The following is a 14584-nucleotide window of genomic DNA, read 5'->3' on the forward strand; positions in this document are numbered from 1 at the left end:
TGAACGCAGTTAGGAGCCCTCACATTATGAAGAACTTAAAAACGGCAAAAATAGAAGAAAGTCTGTCGGACCAGACACATAATGTTCGCCATTAAACCCAATAAACTCACAGTTCAAAAACAGGGAAATTAGGAAAACAAATTTATGTGAATTTCGCTCAAACCTGGAACATTTTAAAAGAACGGGGAGTAAGATCCAATTCTCCAGCATATCTGGAAAGGCGGCAAATCACCTACAAAACAAGATCATAACCTTCTATAAGGACAGTTGTCATCTTGTAACGAGGTTTGTATGTCGCGATGTTCCTTGGTGCAACGAAAATCTAGCAGTATTTAGGAAGCAAGCTAGACGCTTGATCAATAATGCGACGATTACTGATAACTGGTCAGACCACAGGACCGCTCTTACCAAATACATCGCTGAATTGAGAACGGCCAAAAAACTATCAATGCCTGAATTTTGTGAAAACATCGGGCACTTTCCAGAGGCAACGCGCCTTCAAAAAGCCTTATCGAAGGATAACACAAATGATCTATGGCAAGTGAAAAATGCGACGGTTTTCTTAGAATTGGCAATAGAGAAACATTGGATGTTCTAATGAACACCAACTTTCCTGGGTCGGTTGCGAAAAACGCGAATTCGACATGTCAGGATTGTGATGGACTCCGTTCTAACAGGACTTGTGAGGTATCACAGAAACAGGCTTGATTGACGTTTACACCATCTCTAATTAAATGGGTTATCAACACCTGCGAACCCTACAAATCCCCCGGCCTGGATAATATTTGTCCAATATTTCTGCAGAAATATTCTTCCGGATTTAGTGAACATCCTGAGATCCATTTTTAATTTTGGACATTCACCTATAAGCTGGAGAAATGTTAGGGTTATATTTATTCTAAAGATTGGTAAAGCAGACTTGACACTACCCCAAATCTATAGACCTATCAGTTTCACATCAACACTTCTGAAACTGAAGGAAAAACTACTGGACCACTCTATATTCGAACGGTGCACTTATCGAAGGTTCCGCTTAACAAGTACCAGTTTGCATATCAAAAGGACAAATCTACGCTAACAGTCCTGCATACCTTAGTGAAACTTGTTGAGAAAACACTTTCCTTGACGTCGAGGATGCTTTTGGTGATACGTCTTACATATCAATTCACAAGGCTCCGGCAAAAAATGGGAGTAGCAAAATCGATTGCGAACTGGATTCATGCAATGTTCACGAGTCGAGAGATCACAGTCAAGTTGGGAGACACAAAAACAAATATAATAGCCAATAGATGCTGTCCCCAAGGAGGTGTACATCCGCTCTGATCAGTAGTGGTGGACGATCTTCTCAATGATCTGACTGAAACGGGTTTCAAGATCGTTTGATATGCAGATGACATTGACCTAATTGTGAGAATGAAACGTGTATCTGTGATAAGCGATCGGATCCATTTAGCCTTGAACTTCATCATGAGCTGGTATTCCAAAAAGGTCGCTTTAAAAGCTGTAAAAGTTTTCTAGTAGGAAAAAAACTGACCTTGGTTCCCTCAACTCTCAGTGGAACTACAATCAAGCAAGCAGAAGAAGCGAAACACCTAGGTGTTATCCTAGACAAAAAACTGAATTGGAACTCGCATCTGGCATACGCCGTTAATAAAGCACTGTAGGCGTGCAGTACTCTTCGGGAAAACTGGGGGTCTCAAACCGTGGTTGGTTAATTAGTCCTACGCGACCATTGTTGAACCACGAATAACTTATCCTTCCAATTTATGGTGGCCCAAAGTTAAAAGACCGTTCAAACAAAACTAACTAAAGTTTAAAGACTAGTTTTCCGGGCAGAGGCTTATGCAATGTACACTTTCTCGGATATCTGCACGAACTGCAACTACAGACATGCAAAACTCACAATCTTTTCGGACAACCAAGCAATAAGGTCATCGAAATGTGAGTCCAAAGTTGTTTTGGAGTGCTCACATCTTTACAACTGGCAATTCCGGATAAAATAATGGGATTTAATTAAAGAAATTCTGGGTACCTGGTCACCAAAGAATCATTGGTAACGTATTAGTCAGGCATGGCTCATCAAACATGTTTGTTGGACCAGGACCATTTCTAGGTATATCTACCTGTGCCATCAAAATATAAATTTTGGCTTGAGCAAGATACCAACTACTATACGACTCTCGTTTTTCACCAAAGTTGCCAACATCCATTAAGTATTTAACATATTTTGACTTAGGTACATCAGATTCGGTGAGTTGATTTCAACAGATTTACTAGATCCATTCAATTCTACACATATCTACAATTTGAAACGTGATTAGTACTCAGTTAAATTGCCACTTTCTAACGAATAACGTTCAATTTTAGAATCTGTATGTACAGTTTATCATGCTCCATATTATTGTTTGCAAGCTTAGTTATTTTACAACATAGATCGGAAAACTGCGCGCAAGTTACTACTTAAAATTGACCACCGTCAAATCTAGTTCACAACACATTTATATGATAAGTGTCACCCAGAGGGAAACCACTTGAATACACAGAAAACCCTCACTCCTGATAAGAGCACAATTGCAACCTTCGTTCGAACCAAACAGTTTATCACTTGTAAAAAAATAAAATCCTCCATCAGCTATTGCCTGCAGTGCTCACCTGGTAAACTAACGACACACAACGGACTTTCGACACACTGTCAGAATTTGTGAGACTTTCCTTAAACTCGAGGACGCAGCTCGCTGCTCTCCGGTGTACTACTGGCTAATTGGATTTAATATAATCCAATATTTATACCCTCGGGTGCTGTGCTCGCTGGGCAGATTCGGCCAGTCGAAACGACTGGACTCGCGAGCGTCTCAAGTTTTCCTTGGCGCATGCCTCTGCACGCGAGTGGGTGTGGAAAATTCGACCATTTCCCTACAAGCAGTGGAAAATTCAAAACCCAAGTCGAATACCGTCGGCGATGATTCTGCACTAGATGTAACGTGACTCGTTTATTTGCGTTTATCATCAACGGTTGCATAATCTCGTGTCATTGAAACGAAAAACAATTCATTTATATTTTATACTCGTTTTATTTCGATAACAAACAATCACATGGAGTAGTAATCTGCTGATTTCGTAATCACATTTAGAAGCACTTGCGATGAACGATTCCGGGACCAGCCTCGTCGTACTCTTGTTTCGAGATCCACATCTGCTGGAAGGTGGACAGCGAGGCCAGGATGGAACCACCGATCCAGACGGAGTATTTGCGCTCTGGTGGGGCAATTATTTTGACCTTGATCGAGCTTGGTGCAAGGGTGGTCAGTTCACGCTGCATACGATCGGCGATGCCGGCGAACATGGTGGATCCTCCGGACAGGACGGTGTTGGCAAACAGATCCTTGCGGATGTCGACGTCACACTTCTTGATCGAATTGAACACGGTTTCGTGCACTCCAACGGATTCCATGCCGATGAAGGATGGCTGGAAAAGAGTTTCGGGGCAGCGGAATCGTTCGTTTCCGATGGTAATGATTTGTCCGTCAGGGAGTTCGTAGGATTTTTCCAAAGCGGTCGAGGTGGATGCAGTGGCCATCTCTTGCTCGAAGTCCAATGCAACGTAACACAGTTTTTCCTTGATGTCACGTACGATTTCCCGCTCGGCCGTTGTTGTGAAAGTATAGCCTCGTTCGGTGAGAATAGTCATCAGGTAATCGGTTAGGTCACGACCAGCCAGATCCAGACGGAGGATGGCATGTGGCAGAGCGTATCCTTCATAGATTGGAACCGTGTGGGAGACACCATCTCCGGAGTCCATCACAATTCCTAAAAGTTAATATAATTGTTGATCAGACCTTCTATAGTTAAATAATTAGTATCTTCTTGCCCGTAGTTCGCCCAGAAGCATACAAGCTCAGTACGGCCTGAATGGCGACGTACATAGCCGGACAGTTGAACGTTTCGAACATAATCTGAGTCATCTTTTCGCGATTGGCTTTCGGGTTCAGTGGAGCCTCGGTCAGCAGAACAGGGTGCTCTTCTGGAGCCACGCGCAGTTCGTTGTAGAAGGTGTGATGCCAGATCTTCTCCATATCGTCCCAATTGGATACAATTCCATGCTCGATCGGATACTTCAAGGTTAGGATTCCTCGTTTGCTTTGTGCTTCATCACCGACGTAGGAGTCCTTCTGTCCCATTCCAACCATCACACCTTGGTGGCGGGCGCGTCCGACAATCGAGGGAAACACAGCACGCGGAGCATCATCGCCGGCAAATCCGGCCTTGCACATTCCGGAACCATTGTCGACGACCAACGCAGCAATCTCTTCGTCGCACATCTTTGCTCTTGTTTTGTTCCAACCGGGTTCCTCTGCACAACGACGACTAAGGTGTGATTCAAGTGTCGATTGGTCATTTATAGCCTATCGATAAGGGTCTTATCATTTGTACGGGGCTATTGTGACTAGCGAGATAAAAGCAGATACGAGCGGACAGTCGGCATAGATAGAAAACGTCATCGATTTGCTCGAGGATCACAATACTACGTGAGATTCTCGTGGAATGGAATCGCAGTACAACTATTTGCACGAGTACGCGTTGAGGAAGTTGTCCGTGTCGGGCGGTGGCGATGTATTGGAATTTCGCCCGGTGTGGGAGGTTACGCACATAGCAGATACCTCTCACCCGAATCGGCACATTTCTTTGGTGGATTATCGCGAAAACTGGCAGATGAGGTGATTCTCGTGATTGCACAGTGGGATTGATTGTTGAATGTGTTCCGGTAACTTTCAATGCTACGGGAAATCAATCGAAAAAAACTTTCAAACATTATGTTCAGTTATTTTAGAGAAGCTCGGAATGTTTTATAAGAATTACTGCAAGCTTTGATGAAGTTATATGCAACTCAAAGTAGTTTGGAGTGCTCCAGCTAAGTAAACCCTACGAAACTTGGAGAAGCCTATCACATATCAGCAACATTATACAAGCTTCGGGGGAGTCCTACGCATTTCAGGATAGTTTGCCAAATTCAGGTATTTTCTAAAAAACTTCCGGAAACTTCCGCAATATTCAAAGAGGTCCTAAGTATACTTCATAATTTTTACGAAACTCCAGCTAGTCATACTAGATATCCGGACACTATTTTGAACCAAAAATATTCAACAAAATATTTATGGTTTAGCAAGCAATTGCTCATGTGGTAAAATTTCCAGATCTTCCTTTGTAAATGCATCATTGACCTTATCTCCAGAGTGACGACATTTTGGTCGAATCTGCGATCAATGCCATGGATTGAATGCGAATGTTGAACCTAAGTACATGAGTGCTCCGCACTTTTTGCTGAAGTACACACTCTATTCGGCTCGGCAATTTCCCAACAGCTGTGTAATCAATAAAATTAGAAACTGATATCTAATGCTGTTTTCGGTTTTAGAATCGAGTCGCCCTAGGTTCGCTCTAATGTTTACAGTTTCCATACAAAAGTGACAGCTCCGAGCGAACCTAGAGCAACTCTGATCTAAAAACGAAATCAGCATAAGTAAAATGAGATTTGTTAGCTGATTTTCGGTGAAATATTTTCCGAGTATCAGCTATGAAATGTCACTTTTAGTGAGATCTCAGCGAAAAAAATGGTTTACTGAGATCTCAGCTGTTGAGATTTCGGCAAAAGATGCGAAAAAAGCTGAGTTTCGGCAGATAAAATTAAGTGTGTATGTTCCACCAGACGGTATAGTGTAAAAGTTCATAAAACATTGAAAATGCATCTAAAATCCTCTCAAACTATTCTGATCATAATATATTAGAATTCTGTTCAGAATCTCTGGCATGCAAAACATCGGAAGAAACCGTACACATTTGCACTGAAAAGCCAACGTAAATCTTTAACTAACTCTTGTACAATTTGTACTGCTGTGCCTCATGCTCTGAATTTAGTCATTGATCGCGCTTCATCGCGTAGATTTTCGCTACATTCAATTCGGCGTCTCCATCGGCGCGCGAACGCTCAGATTTGTTTACGGGTCTGAACCTTGTCCCCTCACCGATCGGTCGCTTGCCCACCAACTGCTGGTCGTTGTCGTGGCAATATTGTAAACAGAGAGTCGTTCTTAGTTTTGAGTTTGAGAGCGAGCGCGTTCATGAAATCAACAAGCAGATCGAAGCTCTTGTGATTCCATAAAAGGATTGGAAAAATGATGATGAAAATTTTACGGCACTGTGTTCTTGTTATTCGGAAGGTTTTATGCAGAAAAATAATCTAGCACTAATTTGTAACAGAGATTCGACAATCTGATAATTGTACCTATTTACAAAGCAGTTGATGTGGCCGGACATCACTCAATTTCCACGTTGGCTCTCTTCCCAACAAACTGATAGACCAACGATTAATCATCAGTCTGTCGTCAGTTCATCTAGTCTGTCATTCGAGTGGATGAGTAAAACGTCCCAAATTGAAAGACGGAAATTATTCGCAAATTTTCGATTACGTCCAGTGCCAAAATTGCTTTCCACGACCCTGCCAACTCCTATACCATCGATTCCAACAGAACTATGCGTACGACTGAATTTATTTGCAAACAAAATTTTTGATACTATTTATAAATCACGCGCGCATTACTCCATCGACTTTAAAGGTATCATTGCGTACGGATTCGTAAGGGGCGGATACATGAAAGTGCAAATCTCAGCAGGTGCAGTGTAAGCATACGACCTGAGACGGACCCGGACGGTTCAATCGCCAAATATGATCGGTTGATGACACAGACAGGTCATGGCAGTAGCAGGTTTGGAAAGTATCCGACGCACGCGCTGTTTGCCTAAATATATGTACCGGTGCACTTTTGTCGGTGAGGGGGCGCCAAACCAAGCCACGAGATTCCAAAACTGTGCTCCCATAATAAATCGACTCATCTTTTTCGTCCGTCGGTTGGTGGTTAAAAATAACACCCGAGAAACTGTTGGAATGTAATCCTACGCAGAGTGAAGCGCCATAAAGTGTGGGATTCCTCAAGTGAATGAATATCGGGCAAGCCAGTCGGTCGGTTGGTCGTGTTCTAGCGGAAGGTGGGCGACGCAGGACGAAACCTAATGCAATAAAGTCTATTGGAACTGCCTTTCGCTTAGTTCGTAGTAGAAAAACGTTGATGACCATATATGGGCATGGGAACGGGAAGTGCTAGCGATTTTTCTGGTATAGTATTCAAACACAAAGCGTAATACAATATATCGAAGCAATTGTTTCACCACAACTGAAGATGTGTAGGTATTTCTGACCTATTTCGATGTATAACAAACTTGTGTTCTTGGCCAATTCAGTATGGATTCCCTTTTGGGGAGTGAATTCAATTATAGCTAGATTAGCAGACTTCATTGTTATCTATAGATGATTAGAGTGATTTTGTTTGACTTTTTCGACACCTTACGAAGCTCGATTTGTTGTTGATAAATTTACCATAGTATTGGATGATCCCAATTCATTATAGCATTATTGATTATTCGGTACTTTAGATAACATTATGCTGTATTTCTCCCTATGAGAAAAAGATGACTAATTACCAACATTTTTCCCTAAGGAGTACAGTTTAGTGAACCCACTTTTTGTGTGTGAAGAGCACACATCCTAGCTTATTGAAGCCATGGGTTGTGTTTCGTCTTATCAGCATGCGATGCTAACTTGGAGCCGGAATAGTTTAGCGTCGGATTGATGCTAGATACAAGACGGAAACACGATTTGTGTTCTGAAGCAAATGACTGGTCAAACGTGATATCTTGTTAGAGCAGAAGTTCTGATATGCTGATGAGACAGAGATACCGAAACTGTGTGCGCGTTTTACTAGATTTCTTTTTTTTCAGGTAAAAGCAACTAAAATTTGATTAACAATTATCCAATTCTAGGTAGATTCAAGTTACCTATCACTGTAGTTTTGTAATCCAAAATTTACTTAAAAATCCAGAAAAGTTCACAAACACACTGATTAAATAAATTCGTAAATGGAACGAAAATGGTCATACAACCCAAGTAACATTTGAGGTTTTATAGTAGGTTTATAGCCACTCATAAAACGTAGATGGCACTTGTAGCGCGCTATAAAACTTTAATTGTTAAGAATAGTTGGTTTCGTTCATTTGACGTATTGAACACATATAAGGTAAAAACGGAAATTCCGTACGAGATTCCGCGAAAAAATTCGTGCGAAATTCCGTACAAAATTCAGTGCAAAATTTCGTGTGAAATTCCTAGCGAAATTACGGAGTTTTGCGCTGCATTTCGTACGGAATTTCACGTGGAATTTCGCGCTAATATTTCTGTGTCTTGCGTAATATTGGACTGCTTCGCGGAAATAATCCTCATATGTTCTTTTTAGGATGTCATCATACCCAGGGGTAGCATACACGTTAGAGCATTGGGCCGGAGTCTCAAAGGTTGCGATTTCGAATCTCGCCTCTGGGGGATTTTTTTCACATGATTTAAACAATCACTCACAATTTTCGATCGTTTTTCTCCGTTAGATACCACCAGTCCTAAATAAGGTATTAGCACAAAAAACCAAAAAAAAAAGAATTATTATTGATCTAGATGTTTTAAAACTTGTCTGATATGATCTCGTTTACGATGACAGTACAAATTAAAAGGATTGAAACATCGATCTTTTAGAAAATTCAGAACAGAGATTTTATCGTTTTCGGCATTTTATCAAAGCTATACTAATTCTATATATAAAGCGGGACTGTTCTTGATCATTCGCAACGATTACGATCTTACGGCAAATATTGCTACACTTGAACTCTATGAGAGAGGTATCAGTATTTTGGAAATATTAAAATTATTCGACCTCATAAATATAAACCGCACAAGTCATTCCCGCCAGTCATGATGAAATAGAAAGCCCGTCGAATTAGTAAATGTTTTCTACTTATTCAATACATTTGAGGTGTCTTGTAAAATAGAGCTTGGAATTTTCAAAAATGAAAGCCTGACACCAATAGCTTTAAAATAACAGTTAAAATGTTTTTGTTACTTTTATCTGAAACCCATAATTGCACACAATATGATAAAAAAAGTTGGTACACTATGCTATATTTCTCCCTTAGGAGAAAAATTTGGGTGATAACCAATTTTTCTCCACTAAGACAAAAAATAGAAAATCTGGCAAAACCACGTGGTTTTCTTCCATTTTTGATTTAGGGAGAAATATAGCATAGTGCATCTTGCATTCAGTTGTTAAGCCAAATCAGTTGTTTCGATCTCGCTAGTTCTTGTGGGACACCACACTTGATTTGGTAACACAAGTTGTGTCTCCGTTTCTTTTGGAACTAGCATCAATTCGGTGCTCACTTAGTTCTGTCACTAAGTTAGTATCGGGTTCTGATGAGTCGAAGTCGAAACGCAAATTCCATAACTAATTTAGTTATAGGTTTTGTGCCCTTTACCCCTTTATGTGATTTTATCCAATTTTCTCCTTAGTGGAGAAAAATTGATTTTCACCCCAATTTTTCTCCTTAGGGAGAAATATAGCATAGGGCTACATCCATAAATGACGTAGCCTTTTTTGAGATTTTTAACACTCCCCTCCCCCATCGTAGCATTTCGTCACAGACCTCTAAATACTTCCCCTGGTAATTATGTAGCTTGGCGGAAATCCTCCCCCCTTGTCGCCGCAAAAAAGCGATGTCAGTTAGATGAAACGGGTAAGATTGTCGTGACATCAGGTCAACTCCTATAACCCTTAAAAAAGCTACGTAGCATGACATGGCCCCCTACCCCCCTGTCGTCACACATCATGCTACGTCATTTATGGATGGACCCTAGTGTATTTATATCCATTATTTTGCTAGAGGTACATCCTTGCCAACTTTTTCGAGTGAGAACTTTTTAAAAGATTCTTATGCTCAAGGATCTCAATCCAACTCATTCATACGTTTTGGAACAGGTTTCACTGAGCGTATTCTGTTCTTGGGACATATATTTTCGGTCGCTCATATGGTGTTGTTCTAATACCTAAAAGTCTATTATGATATAGCAACCACTAGGTAAATTTTATATATGAGAAAGGCATAACACGAAAGCCACCGGTTCAATATTTTTGCCAGCACACACCGATTGTGCTACCGTTTATCCGGGCATTTGTCCAAACAAAACCTATCCACGCCATCGCCCCCAGCTATCACATCGAAAACAAATGGTACTACACATCAGCTCAGGCACTGTATCACGAACGAACTTTTAAAAAGCGTTTCAGAATCAAAGGTCAGCATAATAGCAATACAATCGATGAGTGGCTTATGATGACCGTAATGAATAATTTACCGAAAATCAGAACCCACCCCACATAAAAAGCCCACCTATCAGTTATGGTACCGCGTTAGATCAAATATTTACCCCTCATTTTGTCCGTTGGTTGTTAACCATACTTTAGAAATTACATCCTAATCAAACCGTTTTCGGTTGCCCGCGTTAGGTATAAAACCAACTCGTTGCGGTTGAAATTCACTCAAACATGTCGAAATACGCGTTACTTTTGACATTGGCCCTGGCGAGTTTTACCGTGGGGGAAATCCTCCCGGAAGACGACAACCAGGAAAATCTGCTCACGGTCGTTCCCTGCGTGAAGCGTCTCTGCGAAAAGTACTTCAAATCGGAACGAGCTCTGAAAGGATCACTGGCGATCATCAACATCAAACCGGACACTTCGATTTTCCAGCTGAACATTCTCAAATCGTTCAACGACGATCCCCGACACGAAATGGGCGTTATGGTCAAGGACGGTCGTAAGAAGCACTGGAATGCTTCACATGTAACAGAAAAGGCCAAGAACTATCTGCTGTTGATTACCGATTCGTCGGAACTGGATGCACCGATCAATCAACTGCGAAGATTGCCCACCTGGAACCCTCTAGCACAGGTTGTTGTGCTGTTCACTTCGGAGATGACTCCACTGGTGTTCGAGATCGAGGTCAGGAATGCTTTACAGAAGCTTTTCGAACATTCCGTTTTGAATGTGAATGTCATGGTTCAGCGTTACGGCACGAGTGTTTTGGAAGTGTGGACTTGGTTTCCGTACGAGAACGGAGAATGCGCTGACGATATAGCCAAAATTCGGTTGATTGATGAGTGCGAGTACGTTGAGGTACCGCTTGATAATCTAGAGGAAACGATTGGGAATACTGAGTTCACTAATCCCGAATTTGAACACGTAAATGCAACTCAAGCGAATTACTCCGTGGAAAATCTGGAAGTGGAACAATCATCTGTTTTACCAATGATTCAGCTGGAGACGGTATGGATGTTCCGCGAAAAGCATTTCTTTTCAGATTTTGGTCCGAAAATTCCAAAGGATTACAACTACTGCCCGTTGAAGATCAGCACTGTCGTCTGGGAGCCGTTCGTTGTTGGCAATGAGACTGTAATCGAGAAGGGCTTGGAAGTGTTGATGATCGAAGCTATCACTGCTCGTATGAAACTTACCCCAGTGTACGAGGTTATCGATCCCGGTCGTGCTACCGCTCGGATTACAGCCGACAATCAAACTGGATTCTATGCGGATTTAATTCAAAGGTAGGCTCATGCATTGATCTATTTCTAACTTAATTTAAATTATTTCTTTTCCACTTACAGACGAACAGACGTGATGATTGGTGGCCTGTACGAGAATCCAATCAGTAGGAAACTTCTTTCCTCGTCAATTCCGTACTATCAGGACGAGCTAACCTGGTGTGTTCCGACCGCCCGGCACGCTCCAAAATGGTTAAATGTTTTCATTATCTTCAATGTGTGGATCTGGCTTGTCGCTATTCTGATCGTCTTTGTTGGGGCTGCCGTCATTTATTGCTTTAACCACATTGAACAGAAGTACCCCGAGAACTATACCTGGATGGCACTACAATCGTTAGCGCTTTCGCTAAGTGTCTACGCTCACTACTGGCCCAGCAAATTTTCTACTCGATGCTTTTTGATAGGCTATATGATCTACGGTCTACACTGGAACGCAGCATATCACAGTTTTCTGATATCGGTGCTAACTCGACCGCGTTTCGAAACGCAGATTAGTTCCGTGGACGCAGCGATCGCGGATGGTTTTCAGTTTACCGGAGCAGAGAATTCGTTAGTACACTTTGACAAACCGGATGCTACCTCCAAATATATTTCCTCGGTTTACAAGATCTGTCAGGATATGGACGAGTGCTTGGCCCAGTTACACTCGGAACGCGCGCTGGCTGTGGCCATTTCAAGGGCTCATTCGCACAATAGTAAGAGTATTGGAGAGGCTGAGATTTTTTGTTTCGATAGGACGAACAATATACAGACTTATTCGGTGGGGATGATGGTGAAGAAGGATTTCCATCTGCTGCCTAAGATCAACGATTTGATCCGGAGAATAAGCGAGTCGGGTCTGTTGGGAAAGTGGCAAGTGGAGAGCGATAAAATAAGAATTGACGAGGACTTGGATGGTTCGGACGGGGAAGGTGGTGGGGGTGAAGACGGGGATGGACAAATCGTGCTCAAGTTGGACCATATTGAGGGGGCATTTATTTTGCTGGGCGTCGGGCTGGGGTTGTCGGCGGTTGCCTTTGTGGGGGAGTTGATTTATTTTAAGCTCAAAGAAAAGTACAGTTGGAACGATAATGTTTTCAGCAGCATATTTTGTTAAGTTATTTTGTTCTATTCATTTATTTGATAATGCACATTTGCGATAGCTTAAAGGTGCCCACTTTTTTGTTTAACATTTTAAATTTCTTAAAACTAGTTAGTATAAATATTCGTAGAGACCGATGGCGTAACTATCTTTGGCATTCCTGCAAAAGATCGCTTAGAGCTCATCTGAAGGAAACGCTTCAGTTTCTCCTCGCGCTATTTGTCCGCGGAACATGTTGGGAGATCATGTGGATTTCCCCAACAGTTGAGACACTTTGACATTCATTCCGCAGAAGACATCTGCAATCTGCAATCGTTTGCATTCCAGTATCTTCAATGGCTGAAGCATGGTGTCTTTAAAACAGCCAACCCCGTGTGTCAGCAGATCAGCGGAATTCAAACTCGGGTCGGAAACGACCCCGCCCACTTCAACCCGGTTAACTGGTACATATACTCTGCTCCTCCGTAAAAAGCTCGTAGTCAGCAATATCATTTGCCTGCTTCAGACTATTTATCACCACCCTGAGCTTATCAGGGTGAATTTTCGATATTTTTGTTACGGACAAATATCGTTTCGTTAGAACTCGAGAAATCTGCAGAAGATTATAAAAAAGTTGCCTTTGCGGAAAAATATTACGTAAGGCCCGGTTGAATAGCATGGATATAACTTGAGCCGGGAGTCGATTTTATTCCGATCTCCACCTCACCTTGAGATGAATGACTGTCAGGAGAAGTCATTTTTGCACGGCCCAGTGCAGGAATAGAGGAGACGAGAATGGGTAGCGGTATTTAACGTCAGTCGGATGTGCCGTTCGAACTTCACACCAGCAGCAAATAGTGAAACGCCGAAGCCGAAAAATCAATCTAAGCAACTCATTTTTTTGTTGTAAAACTTCTGCTAACTGTCCTTTCCTCTTCTGTGAGTATCGATAGGAACTGTTCCGATAATTCCGTGGGACACACTTAAACAAAATTAGCCAGGAACAGTGGATCACCGACGATCAGCTCAGCAATACGAAAACGCACTTTTTTGATAGAACGTCCGGGAGAAAACCTAGTGCGAAGAGAGCGACCTAACACAGATGAGAGTTCGCCTACTACATGATCCAGGCGCGGATGCAGAAAAAATAATCCGGGAGGGGTCCGAAATATCGATTTTAAAATGAAGATTGTACAATTCGTAATACGTAATAATGTTATGTAATGAACATCAGTTTTGTTGATCAAATTTGGTTTGAAATGATTTTGGGTTTGAAACTAATAAAAATTGAAACTTATTTACAATTTCTCAACAAATAAAATAATTTCGGAGGGGGTCCGGACCCCCAGGACCCTCCCCCTGGATCCGCCACTGACATGATCATAAAATTACGTCTATTGTTGTAAAATCACCGCCGGAGAATAAAAAAAAGCAATCATTCCAACTTCGCTTAATACAGGTATACCTCGATTTAACATACTCACGATTTAACATACCCTCGATTTAACATATTTCGATTTAACATATTTCGATTTAACGTAATTTTTCCCTCGATTTAACATACATGCAAAAAATTTTAATGTTTTTTTTCATTATCAATGTTACTAAAACGAAATGTTAAGAATCAATATCAATTTTATTCTATGATCCGCTTCCAATGATTAAAGGAACATAATTTATTTTCGTTTTTTCGTTAGATTATGTTTAAGATTCCGAGATACAAAAACATTCTTATTTTGATACCGCACAACAAAATGAATACACGAATTTGTGGTTCAAGTTATTTCCTGTTAATAGTTTTATGGGTTTTTATGTGTAAGCTAAAAATTGATAACTGGAAAGATATGGTTGATGGAATGTATAGGGCGGTGACGAGATATTGGCGGACAGTGAGTCCCACTAATCGGCATTGGGGCTGTAGCGGTTATTACGAAACTGTTGGAAATTTGTAACGTAGTCATGACAGTTCCTCGATGGTGGAGTGGTTAGAGCTT

General features: G+C 41.5%; 3 protein-coding genes across 4 annotated transcripts in view; 1 reads left to right on the top strand and 2 right to left on the bottom strand.

Moving 5' to 3' along the window:
* The window catches only part of LOC131676998 (actin-87E), a 5591-nt gene extending 2785 nt beyond the window's left edge, over positions 1–2806 (bottom strand). The window contains exon 1 of one of the 2 annotated variants that reach the window (XM_058956471.1): positions 2653–2806. The gene's annotated coding sequence lies outside the window, so the exon portion shown is untranslated. The other variant, XM_058956474.1, reaches the window with a different exon arrangement.
* A 245-nt stretch (positions 2807–3051) lies between these two features.
* On the bottom strand, positions 3052–4373 carry LOC131677001 (actin-87E-like). The gene is made up of 2 exons (XM_058956477.1): positions 3869–4373; positions 3052–3807 (listed from the first exon to the last, which is right to left on the bottom strand). Exons 1-2 carry the CDS (start codon positions 4317–4319, stop codon positions 3128–3130), a joined length of 1131 nt encoding a protein of 376 aa, XP_058812460.1. The 5' UTR covers positions 4320–4373; the 3' UTR covers positions 3052–3127.
* Positions 4374–10475: 6102 nt separating this feature from the next.
* On the top strand, positions 10476–13826 carry LOC131693691 (uncharacterized). The gene is made up of 2 exons (XM_058981741.1): positions 10476–11533; positions 11594–13826. The coding sequence occupies exons 1-2, from the start codon at positions 10476–10478 to the stop codon at positions 12624–12626; spliced, it is 2091 nt and encodes a 696-aa protein (XP_058837724.1). The 3' UTR covers positions 12627–13826.
* Positions 13827–14584: the final 758 nt, after the last annotated feature.

Source organism: Topomyia yanbarensis, chromosome 1 (genome assembly GCF_030247195.1).
Source record: "Topomyia yanbarensis strain Yona2022 chromosome 1, ASM3024719v1, whole genome shotgun sequence".
Classification (NCBI taxonomy): domain Eukaryota; kingdom Metazoa; phylum Arthropoda; class Insecta; order Diptera; family Culicidae; genus Topomyia; species Topomyia yanbarensis.